Source organism: Vidua chalybeata, chromosome 2 (genome assembly GCF_026979565.1).
Source record: "Vidua chalybeata isolate OUT-0048 chromosome 2, bVidCha1 merged haplotype, whole genome shotgun sequence".
In the NCBI taxonomy this organism is placed as follows: domain Eukaryota; kingdom Metazoa; phylum Chordata; class Aves; order Passeriformes; family Viduidae; genus Vidua; species Vidua chalybeata.
Window position 1 is genome coordinate 56,409,865 of NC_071531.1, and position 26,984 is coordinate 56,436,848.

Sequence of the window (26,984 nt, forward strand, 5' to 3'; positions counted from 1 at the left end):
ATTATTGTCCATTTTTTACCTATAATGATTGGTTGTTCTAAAGCAGTGCAAGGAGTTGTATATAAGGGCAAAATTAAGGATTCAATTGGCATAAGAAAATCTGCTTAGTTTTTGCAGAATGGGAACTGACTTCTGCACTAAATGCTGCATAGCTAATCCTGTCCTCAGATATTCTGATTGTTTTGGAATTCATATGTTTGAATTTTCAGCTCACTGATGTATGTAACTAGAGATATCAGTAAAATTTGCCTGGATGTAATTATAATTAAATACTGAGAAATTAAAACATTACTGTCTACTTCACACGATGTATATTATTAGTGTTAAGCTTTAGCACTTTTAGTAAGGTAGGTATGCCTAGTGCAGGACCTAACTGCCTGGAGATTATTTAAGATGAGTTTATCAAAGCTACTAGTCTTGTTTATAGCTTAACAAGTCCTTAATGCCAGAAGATTAGGTCTAGCTTGTTTTTCTTTTTTAGAGATATTGCATGGGAAATCATGGGAAATAGTAGATCTTACAACATTCTTGAAATTTATCTACCCAAAATAGTATGTGAGGGTTTACATATCATTGGCACCCCTACCCTCTATATGTATTTTAAGACCTCAGTTGTTTGATCTAAAAAATAATATGATAATAGAACATGACTGGCTGTGCAGAGTTGCTGCATTCATATCTGTTGCTGAAATCATAGCATGCTGATAGTGGTGATGTTAAGGCTTTCTTTGTCAAGAGAAAGGTTTTCATGTCTTAGCTTCCTGGCCACAGAGTACATCTCATTGGTCCTTCTTTCTGAGTGCCATTCACAATTTTCCTTTTTTCTTTGGATGTCGTCACACTTGTGATTTGGCAATGGAGCTTCTTGCACTATGCCCAAAGGAGCTGTATAAGGTGCTTTGTTGAAGAAGACAGGTCTGTTTCCTCCCCCAGGGCAGTGATTTGTTACCACAAACTGTTGTCTTGTGTGTTTTCCTAAGGTCACCAACAGCATTTTCTCCTTTCTGTTCCCTTCCTTTTCTGCTAGCTGACGTATTCCTCTTTCTGTGGTGGGAGATGATTGAAGACCAATCCATGCAGGGAAACTTGTCGTTCCTGAACTCTCTTTCTGCTGTTGTGTCTTTACTGGAAGTGACATTCACCTGTTGTGTACTGGGAGAGGCTGTTTCAGTGAGGCACAGATTTAGTACTTTGATCCAGTTGTGCTGCAGATGATTTTAGATTAGTTCTGGAGCTATTGGGATGGGAAATTCCTTCCCTTGCCATTGAAAACTCTTTGTTCTGGGCATGCTCTTTCATTCCTCGAGTTAGCTGGACTGAGTGCCTTCTGAGTCTAGAGAGAATAGTGCACTGCACCCCAAGAGTACTTGGCTAACTTTTTGTGTACCTTGATTTCATGAAAGTGTCATACTTTTTTGGAACAGTTGAAATGTCGTGTAGCTCCTGACTATTGTGTGCAACCAATCCCATCTCGGGCTTCTCCTTCTATAAGTGATACTGCAGTAACTTCTTTTGGTATTTCTTACTTCTTTTCATACTTCTTTAAGGAGATGGGTACTAAGATATTTTGCCTTGGGAAAGATATCCTCATTCACAAATGTCATGGAAGTGAGCATGTTTCATTTAAAGCATTTATCATTTTAGGAACTATTAAAATAGTTCTTAAAGAAGAACACAGATGCACCTCTAATGAATCAATGAAAATGCAACAGCCTCCGGTAAGCAAAGTGGGCTCTACTGTAATCAAAGCTTTATCATTGACCTCAGTGTTAGGGTTTCTCTTTCTCAGAAGTACACAACTCCTTTCCAATAATCACAAAGCACACCTCTTTGCATAGTAATACTTCCAGAAAAGAAAAGTTTTGTAAATAACTTTTCCATGTTATGAGGTTAATACTCAAGGGTATATAAAAGTAGCATTGCTATCATGTTACTCAACCATAGGTTTTGCTGTTTTATAGGTTGAAAACACACAAACTGTGTTTTTTAAGTGAATTTTCTTCTCAATATTTTCTTTTTATTGTTCACGTTGTGCTCTTGTGATATTTTAACTAGATTAATTAATGCTGACTTCATGCTGCATCTGCTCACAGACCAGTTGTTCTTCAATTGAGCAATTAAGTTTCTAGAGGCACTGATGCCTCAAGATATTTCCTGTTTCTCAGTAAACTTGAACATTTTGAACTTAAGCAGCTTTTCTCATGCTGAAATACAGCTAATATAATCTGTTTCACAATTGATACCAAATGCAGCTCTCATTTTATTTAAGCACTGGCAGATGTATCATATTATGTTGCAGAACTTCGGCATAACTGAATAAGTGGTACTTAGCATTGTGGTAGGTTGTTGTACAGACAGTCACAGTTTACTGCTTCTTTTGCATAGGGTAATGTACCAGTGGGGAACTGAGTTTGAAATGGGATGACTGGTTACTCTCTGGATATTGATGTGAGTCTCCACTGCATGTGGCACTGTTTTCAGACGGGTCACATGAGGCTTTCTGAAATGTCATTCTGGTGGATTCTTCTAGTATGACTGGGCTCTTGTCCCATGTGACCTTTGCACTGCACACACTTGCTATTGATTATTTTAAATTCCCTCCAAAATATCTTCTAACCATCTTAACTGTATGTTGTGTCCATATGACTGTCCTATATGACTGTACATCAAAAAAAGAAATTTTACTGACAATTTATAAGTATTTTGTTTCCATCAGTTTTGCCAATTTTACAGCAGGAACTGCTGGGAGAAGTCACTGGAAATGACAGATTCTCCACACAGGATATTAATCCTTATGCTTAGGCATACAAGTAGTGCTTATCAAGTAGTGTATGCACATCAGGAGCTGCCAGCAGAATTTCTGAGACTACTTGAAATTTCTAACTCTCTTGTAACATTTAGTTAAGTACTTTGTCATGAAGGCTGCTGGGAGTTTGGTCATTTTGTCTCTAGTCAGTCTGTTATCTTATCTATGCAGAGTCCAGCTGGAAAGATCCATGAAAGAAAACTGAAAATACTGAGTTTCATTTTGTTTGTGGGAACATTTATTGTTCCTGATTTTTTAAATTTTTCTCTGGGTTTCCTAGATCTGTCTTCCAGATTCTCACCTCAACCCTTATTCTTTGCAGTACATCTCATCTACTTTTTTTTTGTGTAGCATAGTTATTGGAAATTACCCTCATACTTAAGCAAGTAGGGATATCCATCAATTCAGAAGCATGTTTTGAATGACATTCCATGTATTACACATGGTGTTTCAAAATATAACATGAGATGCTATATTTTTGGGATGATTCCTGGCAGCAGGTGTTTTTTTTTTGTTTGGGTGGTTTTTATTTTTCTTTTTTTTTTTTGGATGTCCAGAGCACCTGTTATCAAGTCTGAGGAAATATAGTTGGAGTGGAGACTGTTATAGCCCCCAATGTTCTGTTGTCACAGAGTCATGGAATAGAATTAGATGAGACCCTGGAGATAGTCGCATCCAACTTCTTATCTATTCCAATTTTAATATCTCTTATAGGGGAGATTACACAGTGTGACTGAGCAACCTGTTCCAGTGCTATACCAGCCTCATGCTTAAGAAAACAGAGGGAGGAGGGGAGAAGTTTGTGTTTGTCTTATGTTTAACCAATTTCCTGTATTTCAATTTGTTCTTCTTGTCCTTTCATTGATAGGGTTCCCCTGAGCCTTCTCTTCTGGGGGCTAAACAATCTCAGTTCTACCAGCCTCTCCATGTACTACAGATTCTCTTGTAATTGCGTCCACAGCCCTTTCTGGACTCGTTCCAATATGTCCACATCTCTCATGCTGGGGAGTCAGGAACTGGACACAATTCTCCAGATGTCTCACCACTGCTTAGCTGAGGGGAAGGGTCATCTCCCTCAACCAGCTGGTGATGCACTTACCTATGGTCAACTTGTCATCCATCACAACTCCTATTTTCCTACAAGCCTACATTCCAGCTGGTAGGCCCAGCACATGTTGGTGCATGGGTATATTCCTCCTCAGGTTCAAGATTTACAGTTTTCTGTTGTGGAACTTCCTGAAATTCCGCTGCCCATTTTTGCTGTCTGTTGATTTCCCTCTGGATGGCAGCTCAGCAGCCTGGTCTGTCAACCATGCTTCCTATCTTTTAGCTTCATTTCTTTGCTAGAAACTATTTAATCATCTTCTTCTTCATAGAAGAAAAGATTACATCTCAGTATTTCCTGAGGATCAACCAAAGGGATAAAACATCACTTGTATGAAACTAATATAACATAATAATAATATAATGAGAGCTATAGTAGTATAATAAGACTATCTCACCATTTACAGTGATTAATTTCAAGTTATTATTGTACTGCAAGTCTAATTCTCTTCAATTACTGACTTAAGCCACTAGTTGATCAAGAACTGTTTAGTAAGTCTCTTTGTGTAACATGACAGTTGTGCTTCTATTTTCAAAAAAAGGAGTCTTGCAATGAATTAAGTCTAAGTTTTATGCACCATTGTATGCCTGCTTTTTTGTATTTAGATACGTTCTGTAGAAAATATATCTATCCTTCATGTGAACTGGATATTAGGTGGGCTAGACTTCTTATTTTTTGATATCTGCGTGAACACTTCTACTTCTGCAAGAGCAGAAGTTACCACAGTAACATGCTGAGTATTCTGGTATGCTGCTTCTTGGCTCTGTAAGCTTATGTGAGTGCAGTCACCCTTCTGGACATGTGCCCTGTGATCTCTTCAGAGGACCTCATAATTGGTTTTTCCTTCTGTTGAATATTGACTATTAAGGTGTTTGCAATGCATAGACAGAATCCATTCAATACAAAAATTTTATTTTTCTGAGCATGTGTGATAAATTTGTACATTTCATACCTGTTGCTTTTGTCTGTTGATAAAAAATTTATTCATAAAATGACCAAATTTAGTCAGTATTTGGCAAATAGTAGATAGCCATCAGTTACAGGTTTATAGGTCTACATTATATATTTTTCAAGGAACAGAAATGAAGCTTAGCCATTAATAAGCTGTTTAAGTTCTGTATGCACCAAATAAAGAAAAAGTGTATTTTCTGTGTTTCAGGGAAGTCTCAAGAGCAGTAGGAAGATTTCTCCCCAAGAATTTATTCAGGATTTAAAATCTGGGTCAACGGATGAAAGACTAGTCACTTGTTTAGAATCTCTCCGTGTGTCCTTGACTAGTAATCCTGTCAGGTAACATCATTAGCACATGTTGAAGAGATTAATCATTTTCTAATTTCTTAATGGATTAAAATTAATGAATATGTAGATGTACATGTCTCACGGTTTTCCAGTTAATGAGTATGTGTGCAGTAGAGTGATTTTAACTTCTTTCTTTTTCATTGATTATGTATCCTCTGTAGGTCTGTTATTTTTAATAGAGTTGGCTGATCTATACAAGGTAATACTAAGAGAAGGTAAATGAAATGTGATGCAGAAGCAGTTCCCTTTTTTTTCTAGTGCTAAGTAGTCAATTGTTTTTCATTTTTATTTTTGAAATATTTTCTAAGTCTTTGATCTTCTAACTTATTTTTGTCAGGGTAATCAATAATGGGAGTTAGGCACCTTGGTGTAAGTTATTTATATATTTCTAAAGATATAGGTTTATATACATATAAATGTATATATTTAGAAATATATAAATAAACATATATATTTACATATATATTTCTAAATGTGTGCTTCTGTTCAGTGTACTTTAAGCTTGCTTCCTTCCTTCCTTCTCGTATTTTTTCTGTATCGGTAGGGCTTATCTATACAGCAGAAAGCACAACCTTTGTTTACCTGTGCTTTATTGAAGCAAGGTTAACTCATCAGTAATCACTGACAAGTCTTAATTTTGATTTGTTCCATGCAGGTTGATTTGTGAATGCTGACTTTATTTTATTAAATTGTATTTTTCCTACTCTATTCTATTTACATTCTTTTGTTTAGAGTTACCATTTAAGACAGTGGTTGTACACATGATTTGGGGAAACTGTTTAGCGTGTAGTTTAAGATAATGCAAATGAAATGTTGGGACATGATTAGAAAAGGATTGCACAACTTTCTTTTGTCTGTGTCTGGTTTGGTGATGTGGGTCTTCTCTATGGGTATTTGCTTCTTTCTTTCTACTAATTTGTTTCTGAATTGAGTTGTCTTATTTAGAATATGTAATGGTTTATGTGGAAAGAAACATGCTTTACAGTAACCTGAGTTATTCTGACAAAGAGTTTTCAATTAGTCTTTTTTGTAAGTTGTATTTTGAGTTCACAGCGAAAATCTAAATCAAATATTACTGAGTTGTTTGGTCTCTGGTGCTTAGAAACAGGTATTGAAATCTATGGTTTACTGCAAAAAGCTGTGTTTATTTCCTATCACTATAAAAAGAAAGCTTCTAAAAGGACAATCTTGGTCACTAATCTTTAGGTAAATAATTTAGGTGTTTTGACCTCACAGTTCATCAAAAGTGGTTCAAGTGATCTAGTGTACATATTATTACAGATAACTAGTTATCTGCAACTATTTCTTCCCCTGTTGTGTAATAGTTGCAACAGGTTGAATTTCATTAAGAAGACATTTTTAAAAAAATACATTGAAAATAGAGGCACTGATATCTTAGTATTTTGTCAGAATGACAAAAAGCGGAGTGTTTTCTTTGGGCAGTGTAAGTAGTTTTTGTTCTCTTGTGGAAGCAGAGGTAAAGGCAGTAAGAATGCATCAGTACTTAGTTGATCATCCCCAGCTATTGGATGTACAGCAAAGATGCTGCACATAATTCTGCTAATACAAAATGTTCAAAGAAATGAATCTTCTAGGATTATGTCTAGGACAGATACGCCAAAAATATTTGCCAGTTAATTGCCTAATCTGTTTCAGAATAAAACACCCATCAGAGAAAATCTACTTTCATAATATATTTACTTATCGAAGAAAAAAAAAATCTGGTTTTCTCTTCCTGTAATTGTTAGTGCTACTGTCAGTGTGGTGTTAACTTGTATTTGATATCAAGGGGTTTTGAGCAATACTAAACAGGACCATGAAGCATCTGTCTCATGAAGAAACACCTGGCCAAGGGTTTAACCTCATCAAAAGATGCCTTTGGTAGTAGCTGAAATTTAAAATTTCTGTTGTGTTCTCTTGAATATATTTTGGGTTTAACACCATCTAATTATACCTGCTTTTATTTATGGTGACAGTTTTCTTTCACTGTGATTAGTCTTCGAAATGTCATTTTTTTAAAATGTCTTTCTAGCTGGGTTGAAAACTTTGGCGGAGAAGGTCTGGGACTGCTGTTGGATGTTTTGGAACGATTGGTTGAGACAAAAAAGTAAGGATTTAATATAAAATTAGCTTTTCTAAATATAAATAGAATATAAATTAAATATAATCTGTATATATATAAATATCTTAATATAAAGTCTTAATGTAAAGTTAGCTTTTCTTAATATTTAAAGAACATTTATTTACACTAAATTTTTCATTTATTCAGTCAGGACAGACTTGTGAAAAGGAGTCAGCATAAAGTTATACAGTGTTTGAGAGCCTTCATGAATAATAAGGTATGGGATTTTATTTATTCTAGAAACTAAGTTACTACAGTTCAATTAGATAAGGTACCTGATGAGTATAAGTCCGTGCAATTTGGTGAAGTGGTGGGTTGGTCACTTGTGGTTTGAAGTTCTTTCTGTCTGCCAGAAGTCTGCCACTTTCTCTCTAAAATATTCAAAGACAATAATGTAAACTTTTGATGCTGTTACTTTTGATGCCTTCCTACAGAATAAGTGACCTATTTGGCACTTTTCTCTCATTTTTTTTTTTTTATTATTTCACAGACTAAAATGTCATTTGAAATTCCTACTTGAGGGGAATGGTGTCATTACTAGGTACTTGATGGTCATTTGGATCCCCTCCCTTACAAATGTTCTTCTGTTGTTTAGTATGGGTTGGAAAGAATTTTGGGAGAAGAGAGGAGCCTTTTGTTGCTGACCAAAGCAATTGATCCCAAGCAAACTAACATGATGACGGATATAGTTAAACTCTTATCTGCAATGTGCATTGTTGGAGAGGAAAACATGTAAGTACTGTAGTTAAGCAAGAAATAGTAAGGTAATTCTACAATATCCCAAATTATAGTTATATCTGAAGGAAATGGTAAAATTTTCAATTTAGGTTTGAAAGTAATATCTGTATTATATTGTCAGTTTTCAGGATATCTTTGTGAGTTTTTTTTATCGTGGCCATATCAGTGAGTTTTCTTTTTCACATCTGGATGTACTGTTTAGATGGATATAGTTATGCAGCAATTCTTTTGCTTAATATTTATTAGCATACTTTTTTTCACCCTCGTAATCCAGTAAATTATCCTTTGGTTACAAAAATCTCTAAAGGCAACAAGTATTGCTTAAACCTCCTAAATTTGTTTACAAGAAATTGAGGCAGGTGAATAATTTGGCAACATGGCTTTTAAGATAGCAAATAAATAAGTTTAAATATCTCTCGTGAGTGAAATAATACTCTTTTCTCACAGACTTGAAAAAATATTGGAAGCTGTCACAGCAGCAGCAGAGGAGAGGAATGTTGATAGATTCTCTCCTATTGTAGAAGGTCTTCAGGATAACTCAGTTCAGCTGCAAGTAAGTAATTTTTTTTTAACCACTTCAACAAGTGAAAATAAAATTACATGTTTTTCTGGACTGAACAAGTCATTACAATAAAAAAGGAGTAGGGGTGCTGTTTCAAATTGGGTCAAATTTTGGAATATTGTTTATCATTTTGTCTTTTAAGGTGTGGCATGGGAAGATTCAGCCTGGAAACATGGGGGTGTTGCAGGTCAATTTGTTGATTTCTCTTCACTGAGATCTTAGCTTTGCGAGTGAAAAGACAGTATATATTTAAAATAAAAGATAAGACATATGTTTGGATGCAAAAAGATCATATCACTTCTGGAAATATTTGTTGAAATTGAATATTGATAATAATAAAAAAGCAAGTTTTTAGGGAACTGCAATTTATAATTAATGTTTTAAATCTTTGGGAGGTCTGTCCCTCATGCTCACCTTATGACATCATAAAATTGCACTCAGAGGGTCTGAGGATAGAAAACTTTCACCTTATTTTCATTTTGCTTCAGTTGGATATAGAGTTTTCTGCAGGAAGGCACAAAGTATTAACTTTGTTTGAATGATCATTATAAATCATTGGTCTGAGAGTGTAGATGTGAACTCATTGATATTCATGTAATCGGATTGAACTGAGAGCTGTTCATAATTTAAAATGATTAAAATCTTCTACTATCTTTCTTAGCATATTTATTTGCTTACATGAGACATATTTCTACTTGCTTAAAACATATTTTGGCTTAAACTGCAAATCTTTATTCTTATTTCGTGTCTGTTTCACTATTCTATTCTAAAGCTTCAAACCTTCTCCAAGGTCTTAGGTCAAACACTGTATCCATCTCTATCTCTGAGCTTGTATGTTTGAGGCCTTGGTAGCTCTCTATGCTTGCATTTCCCACATCAATTCTTTGTTGCTATTACAAAACTAGTAAAATATTAAAGTTTGAAAGAAATGCTTGCATTACTCAGCTTTTATATTAAATAGCTTATGTCTGACAATAAAAGTTGCTGTTTGTTTCATTTGTCTCACAGAAAAGCTAACCATAAAGGAATATTTGCAGGTGGAGAATTGTTTGTAGTTCAATTTTGCCAGTACCAATGTAATTCTCTTTTGAAAAATTTTCCCTTCTTCCTTACCCCTTCTCTCTTCTAATCATAGACTGGTTTGGGTTGGAAGGACCTTTGAAGACCATGTGCTTCCAACCCAGCTACCCTGAAGGGGGCATCTTTTCACCAGACCAAGTTGTTCAAGGCCTAGTCCAATTTCACCTTGAACACTTCCAGGGATGGAGCATCTACAGTTTCCCTGGGCTATCCATGAATTTTATGGAATTTCAAAAAAAATCTGAGATATAAAAATTATTTAAAAAATATTTTGATTTTAAAAAATATTAATGGTTCATTCATCATTATTTGATTCATTGATTCAATACTTTAGATCACAAAAATTCTTTTTTCAATTCCACCATGTTGTATCTAAGTTAAGAGAATTCAAGAGTCTGTTTAGAGCATGTATGGATTTGAGGACTACCAAGTTGAAATTAGGAGGATGTTGTTTTGAGTGTAATGCTGAATTTTCAGGGCTTCTGTATATTTGCATCTGTATAGATTTAATGAAGGAAAAAAAATATTGTAGATTTAATACAGAAAAAAGTTACTATCTGTAACTTCCTTTTCTTTATAGTTGAAAGTGCATGTGAAACTCCCCTTAGAGCCAGCCATTGTTCTATTTGAGCCATCAGGCAGGTTAAGTTAATCCTTTGTACCTCTTGTTTTACCCATGATGGGTACCCACTGTTTGCAGGGGTGCTCATCTCCATGAGCAAGATACCACTGGTGAGATAACCAAATCAGTGCAGAAAACTTCAGCTGAGTTACCTATGCAATAGCAATTTTAATTTTTCTAGGACTTCTCTTCAGATATTAAAAACGTTTGTTTCTACTAGTTATTCCTTCTATCAATTGGACTATATCTCTATCTGGTATTTTGTTAATCTCTAATACAGAAGATAGAAGCATTGTTAAAAATGAGAATTTACTCTAAATGTTACCGTTGCAATACTTCTGCTAAAATACTTCTGCTAAATGCCTTTATTTGACTTTGCTGAGAGTGTTAGCCTGAAGTTCCTGCAAATAGGTAATGCTTTGCCATTTAGTTTGCTATATCTTGTGTAGACATGGAAACTCATTAAAAGTTCTTCTCTCTTTATTTTGTTTTGTTAAACTTTCATTAAAGTATGTTCCTTCTGCTAAAAGGCTTTTTGATATTTACTTTTTCAGACTTCATAAATGGTTGCTAAATTTCTATTTTTTAAGACCAGAAAAATCAAACCTCCTCATGTGAATCAGCTGTAAACTTTTCTAACAATGACATTGACCTGGTGGTTAATTTGACAGGGTTTTAATGAGACAGAAGTTTACAGTTGTCAGTTACTTGGCATTCTTGCCTTGATTGTCTGCTTGATGTATGTATGCTTGCTTTGTGGCAGTTCAATTTGACAGTAACAACTGACCTTTTCAGTTTTGAATTGACTTAACATTTCTGTTGCTAGAAGATTGAATACATAAAAAGCCTCAGTAGGGTGATTTTTGTATTATTAGTAAAAGCTCTATCTATTTTTTGCATTTGTTGAATGCAAAAGATATTCTGTCTTTCATAAAATCTAAAATTATGGAAAGCATACTTAATTGATTTGGTTCAAGACAAGATTAGTAGTATTATTCTGAACATATAACTACAGCCAGGAGTAATATCAAGTTTCTGGTTTTGTTAAAGTAAATGTAGTTTAACATCTTAAGCCTAAAAGGCATACAGGGCAATCTGGTACCTTGTGTATTTATGATGACAACTGAAAAGTCTAATACTTTGCTTGTTCAAGTCATGGAGACAGGAAATACAGCTCTTCTGACACAACCCATTTTGATATGTAAGAAAGTTATGAAAACAACAACAACTTGTTTGTTGCCTACTTCTCATTCTTCTAGGAGAAGCAAAAGAGTGCTTATACTCTCTAATCATCAATTTTCACCACTACTTCTCAAGCAGGTGGTTTGACTAACAGGAGAGTGTTATTCTTCCATGCAGATCTAGTTGCAGATGCCAGCTCCTTCTAATTTTCCAGTTAAGACTGAGAAGAGGAGCAATGGTGAAACAAAGCTGCAATTTTTCCTTTCCTGGTTAAGTTCCTGAAAAATAAATACTGCTCATCCCTGTGGAAACATGCAGGTTCATGTGTATCCTAGGAGAAGTGTTTTAGTGACAAAGTAAAAGATCGTAGGTATTCATCAATCGTCTTATCCTCCTAGTGTTTTTAATTGTCAGGGAATACCATTTAATCTTTATCATTTAATAATATGAGGATGTGAGATGGCTGTGACATTTTGGTTTGCTGAATAACTTGGTGATTCTTGATTGCTCTGTCCTAATAACTGCCCTTTCCATAACTGCTTATGTAATAGGGTCAATCAGAACAAAGCTTACCTTACCTAAATGTCAAGACTGCTCAAACTAATTTCTAATTATTGTGATCTTATGTGATTTAAGTATTTTATGCTAACTGCTGGGAATTGAATTAGTTTCACTTGGAGTATGATTTAAATGTTTTTGATCTACTATCAGGTTCCTGCTATTGCCTTTATCTTTAGTCCTTTAAAAAGTTTTTAAACTTAGAAAAAAACATTTTGTGATCTAATTTACTCAAATCTAGATGTGTAAGCAATGTGCCTTGCTTAGACTTGTTTTTCTTTCCTCTTGTATAACTTTTTCTCATTCTGCTTTTTGTAGGCTTGTGTTTGAGACTTTCACTATTACTTTGTATTCCTACACAAATAAATAGTTAGCTAATATTATCCAATGGATCATTGTCTTGTTTGTTTCAGGAAGGCTAAAGTATGTTCTAGTTCTGAACTGCAATTTAATTCTCACTTCATCAAATTTGACAAGAAATACTAGAATAGCAGTACATCTTACTGATGAATTTCTTGCTTTTCACAGTTGTGTCATGGCTCTGTTTGAGTAACACGTGCACATGTACTGTGTCAATTTGGCAAATTAAAATAAAATAATCTGTTTTTGGATACAATTACATCTGTAGATATCCTTTCATTGAAATTGCCTTGCTATCTCAAAGATAAAACTATAGTTTGATCTTGATCAGGATTTTCATACTAGTACTTTTTCTCTGATTGACTCTTCACTGATAGTTTAAATCATCTGTGATAAATGCTGTTTCCTTGCTTAACAGTCAATTCACATAGTGTTGTGCAGGAAAACATACTGTGTTTTAAACTGCTGTCATAACAATGACAAAGATTCCAAATTGTATATAATCAAACAACATGAAGTTGAAATGTAAATGTAACCCTGTAGCACTGTACTTTGGTACTGACTCTATGGTAGTGAAGTTTACAATCATTGAAATGCCTCACTGATGTTAACAGGAGAGCAGGTGTTGGTGGCAGCAGTCAGTGCACTGAATTACTGGTTTTGAGTGGCACAACTAATTGAATCCAGAAAATGCAATTGAATGAAAGATTTTGTACTCCAGAGAGATGAATTGGAGATGGTATAACTTGTTTCAATTAAATAAGATCAAAATTAGGGGAAGTAAAAATTTTCATCTTGGCTGCTGAAGGGATAGACAAATACTCATAAAGTGGACCCATACTAAAATAAATACAAAAAGCTTTAAGAATAAAGCTTTTTATATACTCAGATATATCTAAGACAATGTATTGTTTAAGGTTTTATTGCAGTAAATTTAACTGGTTTGGTTGCTTGCATTTTAAACCACTTGTGATGTCCAAATTCTTCTGTTGTGACATTTTATCTTGTGCAGTTTGTGAGCCTAAAAAATACACCTGGTATTGAAAGCCAAGCATTTAATTTTTTGTCTGAGTGATGTCTTAGTGGTCTAATAAAATTGCTTTCAGTAGTGCTAACACTTCTCCACCCCATCCCATACCTGTACATTTCTATGCTGCATTTAATTTACGGTCATATTCTATCTACTAGTTACAGAAATGTTGTAATGGTAAACTTTATGCCAGAGACTTGTACAAGGCTAAGAAAAATGTACGACTAGTGGGGTGATAGTGATTCTGTTACTAGACACATCCTGTTGCAACTAAATAAGCCAAAACTGAGCTCCAGACAGGCAAGCCAAGTCTCGAAGCCTGAGAGGTCTGGAAGCATGTGGTGTTAGCTTCATGCAAAACCTGTAGCCTGTTATTAGCAAAAATAAGTGGGCTACAAGACCGCGTGTCCTGAACAAGACTGTAGAGGACTACAGACAAATATTCAATACAAGGAGCTTTTTCTGTGTTCAAAAGTGCTTGGTTCTGTGGCAGAACCTCTCATCTCTGTTGGTTGCTGTTGAGTCAATTCCTGGAAGATTTTATTCAGTGTACTTTTGAAAGTGGACTGGACACCTTAGCTGGTTTCAAAATTTTTGGTATTGTAGTGTCAGCATTTGGATGTAAGAAAATTATATTATTTGTATTTATCTTTTAGTTGTTGTAGTTTCCTTTGCTGGGGTTAGCACCCTTCTTTGTTACCTAGTGTAGAGTGATGCTTTGGCAGTAGCAAACATATGAGTAACTCAGGAAAAAGTACTTGCACAGAAACAGGCTTGAAGAGTAATACAGAGGTTTTGTTTGAATTTGAAGAAAATAATTGATAAGTTAACAAAGTCCTATTTTCCCCTAAGTTTCTAAAGTACTGTAGACATACGTACAGAAGCAAATTGTATAAAATGAGGGCAATAACACATTTCAGGAAGGAGAAGTATCGTAAGAATTGTTCTGACAGGCACTACAAAGATGAAAAATCCACTGTGACAGTTAAAGGCTCAAATTGTTATCTATTTAGCAGCTTTATAAGAAGAGAAGTATAACCAAGGGTTGTTTCTTATTTATAACTTCAAAGAAGCCCCAAATTGGAAAGATCTTTCTCCAGGAAACATACTTTATTTAAGGCAAAGCAGTCAATGTTGTGGTATTGTTAGCTATACTCCTATTTAACTGAGTTCTTTTAAAGCTGAGTGCTACTAATGTAATGCCAATACCTTTCTGAAAGAAACCACACCGTAAGTATATTCCTCTTTGATATGTGAGGTTATTTATTTTTACTCATCAGCTGATGATCTAATTGCCCTCACTGTAAAGAATATGGAGAAAGGACAGGAAAAGGCTGTCATTGCCTTGCCAAGTCTGTTAAATACTTTGCTAACAAAACATACAAAGGCAGACTTACAGTGAGGCCAGGGGGAAAACATTAGGAAACATTACTTCAACAGAATTTATTATGACATAATTTTTGAGCCAAAGCTAAACTTTTAAACACCAAATTCAGTATTATTTATTACTAGTAGAATTTTTGATTTGGCTGTTTAGCATGCTGTTTTCTACATTTTTCTGAATTGTTTTGATATTTTGCCAAGTTGTTTAAATTTTTGAAGTCCAGACTTAGGTTGGAGCATTCTTGCCTGCTCCTTGGGCCTTTCAACACCTTTCATTGATTCATGAAATAGGACTTTGCTTTGCAAAGCCATTTATTTATACTGTCTGTTTATTCATATTACATTCTTTGTATTACTCATTAATTTTGTTCTCAACTATACAAAATATATTTCTACTGTAAAAAAAGTCAAACTTGCCAATCTGTAGTTGTCCAGATCTTCCTGGAAATGGCCTTTTAAATGTCAATATAATTTCTGCCATCATAATTTTCTTCAGTGTCAAGATACATTTCAGTATAAACTTGGATGTAATAGCAAGTACAATTATTTTGTCCTCAATTTTTTTAAGGCTTTGAATGTTTGAAGAGTGAATGCTCTTTTGTTACTTCTCATGTTGGCTTGGTTCTCTGAGTTCTTCTGCCACTTTTGAACTGTTTTGTCTCTGTTCTGCTTTGTGATATCCTTTCACACACCAGTATGACAAAGTGAATGCAAAGTGAAGCTGTTGTTTGTGTTGCTTTGTTTTCTTTGGACACTTCTTTACACCATGTTCTTTTACTGACCCTAAGATTCTGTTGTTGTCTTCCTTTTGTTATCTTTGAGGAATTGGATGTGTTAATCATAGATGCTTTTTGCAAATTATCCTTCAAAGTTCTTTGTCTCTGTTAATAAGTTTTCATGTTTAATTGGTTAGTTGTGATTGCTCCTACCCTCCACTGGTGTTGTATTATTTTGTTTAGGTATTCTAAATTGATTATTGTCTAATACTGGATTAAGTTACAGAAGTCTATCTTAACACTTATGCAATTTATTTAAATAATACTTTTGAGTCCTGTATGCAGTTTTGGGTAACACAATATAAGAAGGACATAAGACTGTTAGAATGTGTCCAAAGGAGGGCAATGAGGATGGTGAAGGTTCTTGAGGGGAAGCTGTATGAGGAGCAGCTGAGGTCACTTGGTCTGTTCAGCCTGGAGAAGAGGAAACTGAGGGGAGACCTCATTGCAATCTGCAACTTCCTCATGAGGGGAAGAGGAGGGGCAGACACTGATCTTTTCTCTCTGGTGTGACCACTGACAGGACCCAAGGGAATGGTCTGAAGCTGTGTCAGGGGACATTTAAGTTAGATGTTAGGATTTGGTATCAATTTTTCACCCAGAGGGTGATTGAGCACTGGAGCAGCTCCCCATGGAAGTGGTCACAGCACTAAGCCTGTCTGAGTTCAAGAAGCATTTGGACAATGCTCTCAGGCACAAGGTGTGATTCATGGAACTTCCCTGTGCAGGGCTGGGAGTTGGACTTTAGTATGATTTTCCTTATTTATGTCCATAAAATACTACCAATAGTTTTCTATTATTATGCAAATATAGATATTTGCATGAACTGAATTTCATAGAAGTTCTGAGGGAATAGAAATTAATTTCAGCTCTTCAAGTAAGAAGAAGGAGCAAAGCTTGTTCTTTCCTTCCTTCTATTACTGTTTCCAAGTTATTCTTGATGCAAGGTATGTAGTATGACAGAATAATCTAAGAATAAATGCCATTGTGACAGCTTTTATCCAGGAGAGGTACTGGATGGGTTAGGACAGTGTTTCGAACCATGGCATCCTCCCTTGAGCATTCTTGTCCTTTCAGATATCTCCAGAAGCTGAAAAGATGGTCCCAACTCCTAGTGCAGAGTTGTGGGGCCTTTGAGGTTCTCTTTTCAAGCGACTCCAAAATCATCATTTATTGGTTTGGGTGGAGAATACCTCGTGCTTAATTGGGTCATTCTAACCCTTGGTCCCCAAAAACCTGTTGCTCACAGTCTGCTTGGTTTTCTCAGCAGGTTCACAGCTCTCACATTAACAGATTGCTTACATTTGTTACATCTCTGTTCTCATAACTAAGCTGTTCTCTTCTGGAGTGTTAGCTAGTAAGTTCATCTACACAGACTAACACTGCAGTCAAACAGGCCTAAATTATGCTAATTGCCATTCACCTCCATAACAGCGCAGCTCAAATAATATATAAAGTTACTTTCATACTTACATACTTTGCAGTAGGATAAAGATGAGATAATGGTTGTGGTCTGTGCTGTTATGTAATCTTAGCATGTTCCTTCTGGAAACCTAAAAGGTGCTATTGTTTCTCACAGTCTGTATCAAAGTAGCTTGTACATCTTTGTAAATAGTTGTTCTTGTGACCATATGTAAATTCAGTACTTGGAGTTATGCATACTTTGAAAATGACTGGGATAGCATCTTTCCAGTGTCACCTTTTGCCTATGGCATAATGCATCATCATTTTTTAGACTATACAGCAAAGGCTTTTTTAGGCTTTACAGCAAAGTATTTGAACCAGATTGCTTTAATTGTTGACATAGTATGTAAGGTCCAAATAGAATTCTAATGGTCTGGTGCTTTTAAAAGCCCTTAAAATGCTGGAATTACTTGAATAACATATTTTTTGTAAATTGAAGCGAAACATGCAAACAATAAAGAGGGTAAAAAAGGAAAATAATGACTCTTTTTATCTGTATTAGAGATAAACAGTAAGTTGCCATTGTTCTAAAGGCTTGTGAATCTGGACAGTGAATTCTAGCTGCTCCTGGCTATGGGTCTTCAAGATGAGTGTCTTGATTTTTCAGAAGAGGGTCTGCTCAGTAGTTGGCCTGATTCTTTCTTTCTGAAGGTGTGATTCCCGTGAAGTATTCTATAATGCTCAGTATGCTTAAAGAATGACTATTTCAAAAACAAGTGGAAAAAAACCCCATTCTGTTCTTCAGGCTCAGTTTAATTTACTCAGCATTTAAAAAAAAAAGATATGTTTCACTGTACACAGATTGTATTCTGTCACTAACTTCTTATATATATGTATAGATAAATGTATATTTGCAATGATTTTTATATGTCCATTATTACGCTTTATCTGCTAAAGTTCATTGGCTAAAGGAACTTGATATTTGTGTAAAATGACAAAATTCAGTGGGGTGACAAAATATTTATTTTTTATGGAAATTTGTGAACTAGTGTTTGGTATTTATAGCTCATGTGGCTGATCAGGAATTTAAGTAGCTTACTTATAGGATTATAATAGTTTCATAATTAGAAATGATATAATGCCTAATTATTCATTTGTTGTATCTTTTTGATTGTGATGCATATTGAAATCTAAGAAATAAGATAGTTTATTATTTGCTTTATTACAGGTAGCTTGCATGCAGCTCATCAATGCTCTCGTTACATCTCCTGATGACTTGGATTTTAGGCTTCACATCAGAAATGAATTTATGCGCAGTGGATTGAAGGAGATATTGCCAGTAAGCATCTTGTCTCCTCTCTTTGCATTACTATCTAAATTTTTGAATTATTTGAGCTTGAGAGTGGGAATGGGAGAACAAGTTCTAATAAATTATTCTCAAAGGCATTTTATTAAATTTGGGAAAGACCAGTCAGGTATGACAATCAGCCTTAAAATAAAAATGAAAAGGTGAAATGTGCTCTCTGAGCTTTATTTTGATTTTATTCTGATTCCTCAGCATTTTATGACTTTGCTTAAGAACATGTGATGCACTGTTGTGCAAAAATTTTAAACTAGCCTGAAGTTACGTTTACTTTTTTAATATTTAACTTATGTGTTCTTGTAATTTTAAACTTTTAACTAATATAGACTTATGGAATTTCTTAAAAAGATACATTTATTTACATATGGAAATGCTAATTTTGCAAGCCTTTGTGCTGTTTCTTCTTTGCAGCAACTACAATGTATAAAGAATGAAGCACTAGATATTCAGCTGAAAGTGTTCAATGAGCATAAAGAAGAAGACATGATTGAATTCTCTCATCGTTTAGAAGATATTAGATCTGAACTAGAATATCCTTTTGAGAGCTGCTATGATCTTTGCTTGTGTCAGAAATAGTGTGGCCAGCAGGAGCAGGACACTGGTCATTGCCCTGTACTGGGCACTGGTGTGGCTGCACCTTGAATTCTGTGCTCAGTTTTGGGCCACTCACTCACAAGAAGGACATGGAGGGGCTGGAGCGTGTCCAGAGAAGGGTCTGGAGCACAGGTCCTATGAGGAGCAGCTGAGAGAGCTGGGGTTATTCTGGAGAAGGATGCTCGGGGGGGCTTGTAGCTCTCAATGACTACCTGAAAGGAGGTTATGCTGAGGTGGGGATCCGTCACTTCTCCCAAATAACAAGTGACTGAATGAGAGGAAAGGGTCTCAAGGTGTGCTGTATGAGGTTTAGATTGGATAATAGGAAAAATTTCTCAGAGAAAGGGTTGTCAAGCACTGGAATAGGCTGCCCAGGGAAGTGGTGGAGTCCCCATCCCTGGAGATACTTAAAAAGATTTCTAGATGAGGCATGTAGTGGCATGGCTGAATGATGGACTTGGTAGTACTTGGCTAATAGTTGGACTTGATCATCTTCTTAGAGGTCTGTTCCAACATAAATGATTCCATGATATCAGCAGGACAAATATGAATAAAATAAAGCATATAATGGATATGTTTCTGCTATAATTTCTGTTTAAAGAAATTATCAGTAAACATTTGAATGATTTTTTTTTTATTCTTTGTTATTATTCTCCTTAACACTTTCACTGAAGTAAATGATGTTTACAACATGGTGTGGAATACAGTTAAGGACACTAGTGCTGAAGGATATTTTCTTTCTATTCTCCAACATCTTTTGCTGATTAGAAATGATTATTTTATCCGGTATGTTTAATGCTGTGTTAAATGTTAATTATGGATTCTTTTTTTATTATTCAGTCATTAATAGAATATTTGTTCCATAAATTCAATGATAGGTTTTAGTCTTTCCATGTGGATTGTAATTTGTGAACTCGTGTTTAAAAGAATCAACTTGGAATCGATAATGCCATCTATATGTTTTTGTCTCTTCTGCTTAGTGTATAAGTTTATTTTATAAACATCGAAAACTATTTTTGTTAAGAGCTGGGCCTTACTGATTGCAAGTATAAGTGATCAGGAGAGATGTCTTAATCAGTTATAAATCACGGTAGTAGCATTATAATTTTGTGGTGTATTTGAGTCAAAAGACAAAATCAAGTATGCAAAGAAATGCACTTTATACAGAAATCTGAACAGATGCCTAATTTAGAGCAACTTTTGAGTTGTAATTGAGTATTTTCAGTATACATTGTAGGTCAGTGTAGACATGTTTGTGTCTCCTGGAAAATTCATCAGATAAATTATGGGGAAACAGTTAATAAAACTTTGGTGTTTCAAGCTGACAAATACTTTCCTTCCAAAACTCTTGTGTTGTCTTTGAGGAAACACTGGAAGAACAAGGTATAAACTGAACAGGAGCCATCTGTTTTCTGCACCATGTTCTGCATAACCTTGCATTTCAGGCAAGGTCTAGCACAGATGTATGCTTAAAGGTTAAGGGTGCTTGCCTGCTATAGGTACATCTGTGCTAGACCTCTTCCACCTGAAAAGGTTTGAATTCACAGCTTGCATGTTCTGGGCAAGTGACCCAGCTGTTATACCCCCTGGCATTTTAGAACAAGGTGTTTCTCATTCCTTGTACTGAAGCAGGGCTGCAATGCACTTGTACTTACAAAAGTCACAAAACTAGTGGAATCAAGCTGAAGAAAGAACATTTTCTTTACTGAGAGGAAGCAGGAGGTGGTCTTTCCTTCCCATATTTCCATAGGGAGGGAGATGTAGATTTTATAATACAAGAATTGTTTATCTTCAGGGCCACTATTTTTTCAGGCTGTTTGTAAACTATTTTTGTGTAATGAACTACCAAACGTAATTTTCCTTTGAAACTTTTACCTTTCTATGGAAACAAATCAGCCCAAAGCTTTTGACTTTACTTGGTTCATAGACAAGATTTTAAGTATAGATTCATTAATAAATATCTGTAAAATAGCTCATCTCTGTCTTTAGTCCACAGTATTTCAAATTAATTGAAGAGTGTGTGTCACAGATAGTGTTACATCGAAGTGGAACAGACCCAGATTTCACGTATCGTAAGAGATTAGATATAAATTTCAGCCACTTACTAGGTAAGTACTATGTTTGGAAATGATTACAGCATCATACTTCCTACTATGAAACTGAATAGTTGATTAAGAATCTTGTATTCCCTGTGTATGTGTAACTGTACTTGTTGTTTTTTTTCAAGATGTTTGTGTAGATAAAGCAAGATTAGAAGAATGTGAAGAGAGGGCTTCTGAACTTTCCAGAAAAGTAAGTAATTTTTACATCATGAGATCATAAGATGGACATGGGATTACGTAGTAGATTAATGAATGGCATAACCGAACCATGGCTTAGTGTGGATATTCTCAGCTCAGTCAGAGAGAAAGTTTTCTAACCAGGCAAGAGCCTGGGAAGCAGTTGGGAAAGAATGTAATTCTCTAATCTATCTTGTTATTCATATTATTTATAGATATGTCCTACCACTGTGCGTCATTCACTGCCCACCAGTGATGTGGGATGTTTTTACTCTTAAGACCAATGAAATTAGTCTTCTCGATGTTCTCTATATATAGAGCGGTACATTTGAAATAAAGGAGGGAGTTCATTTTCTTAGCCTTCTGATCTGGAGTTCTTTGTTCCCGTCCTGCTCAACGGCGTCAGCTTAGTTCTTAACTTCAACTTACTATTAGTTTTGTGTTAAAGTGGCAATTTTGATGTTCCTTGTAGGCTAGGAAGCCAAGTGGTGTAAAGTAGTTAACCTTAACTGAGAATCTTTCTACTATTTAAGTTTTCATGTACAACTCTTCCAAAAACCAACTGAATATTTTATTTCAACAGTTATCAGTTTCCCTAACAAAGTAAACAGTGGGAGAATAAAAACAGACTGCTTCATATTTACAGACTGTATTACTGTACTTCCATGGCTTTTAAGCTACTCTCTGTAATACTAACTTAATATACATTAAGTCTTTATGCCATTTATATAGTAAATACTTGTAGTGGTGGTTCAGATGATTCTTCCACTCAGCAGACACATGGAAGTTGGAATAGCAGACATGTGTCCTTGGTATTGTTATCATGTGAGTTTTAACAACCACAAAAGGAAAAGTTGGAATTTAAAGAAACTATGCAGAACTGACTGGTACCAACAATTTTCTTTTTTTTTTTCTCTTTTCTTAGTTTGAAAAAGATTTTGTAGTTCATCAGGAGACCCAGGCCCTGCTGCAAAAAAAAGAGGAAAGAATCAATGAACTTGAAACAGAATTACAAGCTTTTAAATCACAGGTAAAAGACAGTATAAATGAACGTATGAAATAATGGTTTTGAAAGGGACTTGCTTTTGCATCTTCTTCAGATTCTGATAGTACGGTTGAGAGTTTTTTCAAAGAATCTTTGTTATTGATTATTATTGAATGTTAGTTTCCTTTATTTCTGTTTTATATAAATAATTGTAATGTGACATTAATTTGCTGTGAATTCCCAGATGATCCTTTTATGCCTGAGCTCAGTTAATTAAACTAGTTTCTTAGATTTCATTTGGGTTTTGCTTTCAGAGTCATAGATTTCCTAAGTAATTAACCACATAGGGTAATAAGTCTTATGCGTTTAGATTAGCATTCATAATTGTGATTTTTATCCCTGCACAGGAAATTACTTATTATGCAGTTTGTTATACTGAGGCCTTACCATAGATATCCAGCAGTGAAAGAAATAACCTGTTGCTGGATAAGAACATTTCCCGATAATTTTTCAATTTTCAAGCATAAATAGATATTTGAAAATGTGATGGAGAGGAACAGTGCAGATTTTTGAGAGTAATACTCGAGTTACTTGTAACTACTTCAACTCTTAAATCTATGTAAGGATACTGTGTGACCAAGTGATTTTTCCTGTGTCTTATTTGTGGGAATAAGAAGAACAGTCTAAAAATGGCTAAAGAAGAAAGCATCAGAAATACATGCTTTATAGGGGTTTATTTTAATACTTCTGAGGATTTAAAAAAAATATTTATTGGCTTCTTTAATTTTCTTAGTGAGGAAAATTAATTTTGCTTTGCTTTTGGTCTATTTAGAAATGTCATTCTAATTCATGTTTCTGGTCAAAATTAATTGTTAATGTCAAAGTCAAACATTTAACAAAAGCAATAAATTGTTATACTCTAAAAAACAAAATATAGTAAGAGTGGCACATCATTCATTAAGAAAGTACTTTTCTGTGTGTATCTTGAAGTCATACTTAAATACTTTTTGTAAGTGAAATTGGTTTCCTCCCTTTTTTACTTTTTCTGTTATTCACTGCATGAAATATAACTTTTTTTACATGCAGACAGAGAGCATAACATATGATTCTGCTCACTAATTTTCATACCATGAATTATACCACTGTTGTTAATAGGATACATGAAAAGTTTTGTAAATGTCAGGTAATTGATTACTGCAACTTAGTACTTTTAAACTTTGGCTTCCATATGGCATCAGTTGCTACTTAGCATGTTGACATCTACCTCTAATACTACTTTTTTTTCTGGTCTCATTCCTTTACTCTCTTCTTGCAACTGGTATGTGTTGATGTATTTCTTTCATTTCTGGAGCCAAACTGTTCAGTGTCTATTTGTCAGTGTAAACAATGCTTATGCTCAGAAATTCAAAACATTATCATGCTGTTGTGCACGCCTTTGTATTTATTGATATTCAGCTATTTCCTTTTAGAAATTTTATATCTTTTGCATATTGTATTTCCTTTAATTTTCTAAAATAATCAGTTTCAGCTCTTAGTTGAAGAGGTAATTAGTGCTGTCACCAGTAGATAGATAGTTTTTATTTATTCTTTAGTTGCTTTTGTCAGATACTTTCTCATTTATGTTTGCAGGCCTATGATACAAGTTCTTCAAATAGTAGTAGTAACTTTATTCGACTTGCTGAAGTCCTAATCCTATTTTGATACATTATAGGTGTAATTTCTATATGGAATAAGAAGCTAGTATGTAAGGAAGCATAATTTTTTGGAAGGATATTTTTTCATTATTGCTTCATGTTTTCAGTTCTGTAGAATGAGAATGCTCCTACATTGGAAGATACCTGTTTTTCAATAGAATTATTTATCTCTTCAGATTTTACTGTTACGTACTTGGAATGTTTCTCTGTCATCTGTAGCAAGAAAACAACAGAGACTAGGATGTTACTTTTTTTTTTTTATTTGAGTTAACCATGGTAGTCTAGACAAGATCTCAGGATATCTATCATACCCTTTGTAGCTCATGGTCAGTGAAATACAAAAAGTGGGAAACCCTATTTCAGTTTGTCATTTTTGGCGTGCACCCCCCAGGTCTGAATGTCCACTTCAAATATTGACACTTCCAATCATGAAATCAAAAGTACATTGGGCTCGTTATCATCCTTATTTGACTGTTCTATACAAGACAAATGGCATTGACTTTCAACTGGCTTTCTGGATTTAATCTATAAACTATGATTTTTGCAGCATTTTGTTGGTAAAACTGTGAAACTGAATAAGAATATTTTCCTTATCAGTATGGCTCTGTGCCACCTGGTTTTCTGCCATCAACTCATGGAGATGCATCTGTTGTTCCACTGGAAGGTACAGGACCACATCAGTTTCCACCCCCTCCTCCTCCACCACTGCCTTCTAATGGAGCAATTCCACCACCACCGCCTCCCCCTTCTCCTCCACCACTTCTGAATAACTTGGGAGCTCCTCTGGGTTTTGGTGGTGCTCCTCCACCACCGCCTCTACCAGGCCTGTCTGGAATACAATGGTCCCCGCCTTCCTGTATTTTGCCATTTGGAATGAAGCCTAAAAAAGAATTCAAACCTGAGGTTACCATGAAAAGACTCAACTGGTCTAAGGTAGTGTTGATTAATGACAAATACTTGATATAAAATCTGACATTGAACTTGGGGAAAATAGATAGTCAGAAGACTAGATAAGCAATTTATACATTAGTTAAAATTATGTAAGATATGAATACTTTCTGTCTTTAGCTTTTCATTTCTTTTTGAAAACTGTGTTTCATTAACCCATGAATCATCTGGGCAAGTATCTGTTGACTTTATGAGATGTCTGAAAAAGTCAGTTCTGGTCTAGAATAAAATAACCTTGATAGCAGGATGCTTCTTATGCTTCCTGAGTCCTATTATGCCTCATTTTTCAGCAGACTCCTTATGTTGGATCAGTCACTGAACTATACTGATAGCTATACAGTTTCCAAAGAAGTGTCTTGAATCTATCTAGCCTGGACTGGAAAGGAGGAGTGCAGATCTCTCCATTTGTCTGTAGTACTTCAGTGTACTTACATAAATGTACTTACATAAATTTAATGGCTGATAAAATACAAAGTGAATTTGGAGTTTGTTTGGTTTTGGTTTTGGTTTTTTTTATCCTTCTCCATTTTGACAAGATTAAGTATACCAGTCTACTGAATTTGGAAACTATAATTATTTAGACCAAAAATAAGTCAGTAAAGAGATTTTCACAATTAATAAAGTAATCCAAGCTACATTCTGAAAGTAAGGTATGTAGTATCTAGTTAAACCAACTGTGTTCAGAGATTATTTGAAGTTTGCCCAAGTTTTAAATTTAGACCAAAGCTAATTTGCTCCCTTTAGATCTTGGATAACAGAATGTGTTGTCTGCATTGTTAGAATAATGTTTTTCCAAACCCACTTATTTTAAGTATTATTATTTTTAATGAGAAATATATTAACAACTGTAAAGATGAGTTATGTACTAAAAGTTCACGTTTTACAGAGCTCTTAAATATTTAATGTGCTTTAGACTTTACAGATCACAGTTTCTGCATAGTATCAAAATAATTAATAAAATTTTGTTTTGCCTCTTGCTTGTAGATCAGGCCTCAGGAGATGACAGAATCCTGTTTTTGGGTTAAGGCAGAAGAACACAAGTATGAGAATGCTGACATGCTTTGCAAATTGGAACTTACGTTTTGTTGTCAAAAAAGAGGTAAGTAGCTGATGGATTTAATTTTCAGCTTTTGGAGATACCTTTAACATTCTTGAGACTTAAATAAATATATGGAAAAACCCTCAGAATATAACATTCATGTTCTTGTTTCTAAGTGGGATGTATGAAGAAAAATGTCTGAAAATCCTAGACTGCTTAAAGCAGTAATATTGAACTATTTTATGTAAGCATGACAAAAATTATGTGACCTGTAGGAAAACCTCACAGAAAAAAACGCTAAAAAATTCTTCTGGATAATACAGATTTTATTTATCGCATTAAAAAAAATATTTATAAAATTTTATCAGAGCACCTTCATCAATTACTGAAATCTAATCTGGAGCCCAGAAGGTGATGTGTTTACCCTCAGAATTGATATAATAGTTGATGTGTGTTGGATCCATGATGGATGATAGTCTTTCAGTGATTTTTTTTTTTTTACTTCCCGATAAACCTGTAGGAGCATAGATGTCCTTTTGCTTAGCTTCTTTAGGTGTTAAGGCATTGTGAAGCAAAAAAATATTTAAAAGTATTCCTGGTTTTAAAACTTTTTTCCTTTCTGTGGCAAGTCACAGTAGTAGTAGTAGTAGTTTAGGTTATTTTGTCCCATATATAAAATGCCTGTTACTTCCTGACACATTTTTTTCTCCCTCCTTTTTTGGTATCAGAGATGTAGTATTTTAGAGCAGCCAAAGGGTTGTGATTTCTTTGCAAATTGAATAGGGGCTATTGTATTTTTACTTTGTCTTAAAAATTCAATTTTTATATTTTTATTAATAGAATGACATGGCATGCTCAAAATTCTCCTTTTTTGGGGGTATGCTTTGATGTGTATTATCCAATATTTTTTTACCATAACCAAGAACTTTATTCCACTCTTGTCAAAGCATGATTTTTATGCCTAGCAGTGTATCTACTGATTTAAGTATTATAGCTTGTTGCTGCTGATATCTAATAATATTAAGAATGTTATTCAAAGATAAAAAGGCAAGAAA

At 34.7% G+C, this 26,984-nt stretch overlaps 1 protein-coding gene across 6 annotated transcripts in view; it reads left to right on the forward strand.

The window, feature by feature from the left end:
- DIAPH3 (diaphanous related formin 3) overlaps positions 1-26,984 on the forward strand; it is a 202,227-nt gene that overhangs the window by 23,974 nt on the left and 151,269 nt on the right. For all 6 annotated transcript variants that reach the window (XM_053935714.1, XM_053935717.1, XM_053935715.1 and 3 more), the window contains 13 exons: positions 5,071-5,201; positions 7,243-7,317; positions 7,480-7,549; positions 7,928-8,064; positions 8,518-8,623; positions 18,256-18,366; positions 18,802-18,920; positions 19,654-19,770; positions 20,974-21,092; positions 21,212-21,276; positions 22,189-22,293; positions 24,540-24,875; positions 25,875-25,989. In XM_053935714.1, the coding sequence (XP_053791689.1) occupies positions 5,071-5,201; positions 7,243-7,317; positions 7,480-7,549; positions 7,928-8,064; positions 8,518-8,623; positions 18,256-18,366; positions 18,802-18,920; positions 19,654-19,770; positions 20,974-21,092; positions 21,212-21,276; positions 22,189-22,293; positions 24,540-24,875; positions 25,875-25,989 (1,606 nt within the window). The remainder of the gene's footprint in view (positions 1-5,070; positions 5,202-7,242; positions 7,318-7,479; positions 7,550-7,927; positions 8,065-8,517; positions 8,624-18,255; positions 18,367-18,801; positions 18,921-19,653; positions 19,771-20,973; positions 21,093-21,211; positions 21,277-22,188; positions 22,294-24,539; positions 24,876-25,874; positions 25,990-26,984) is intronic.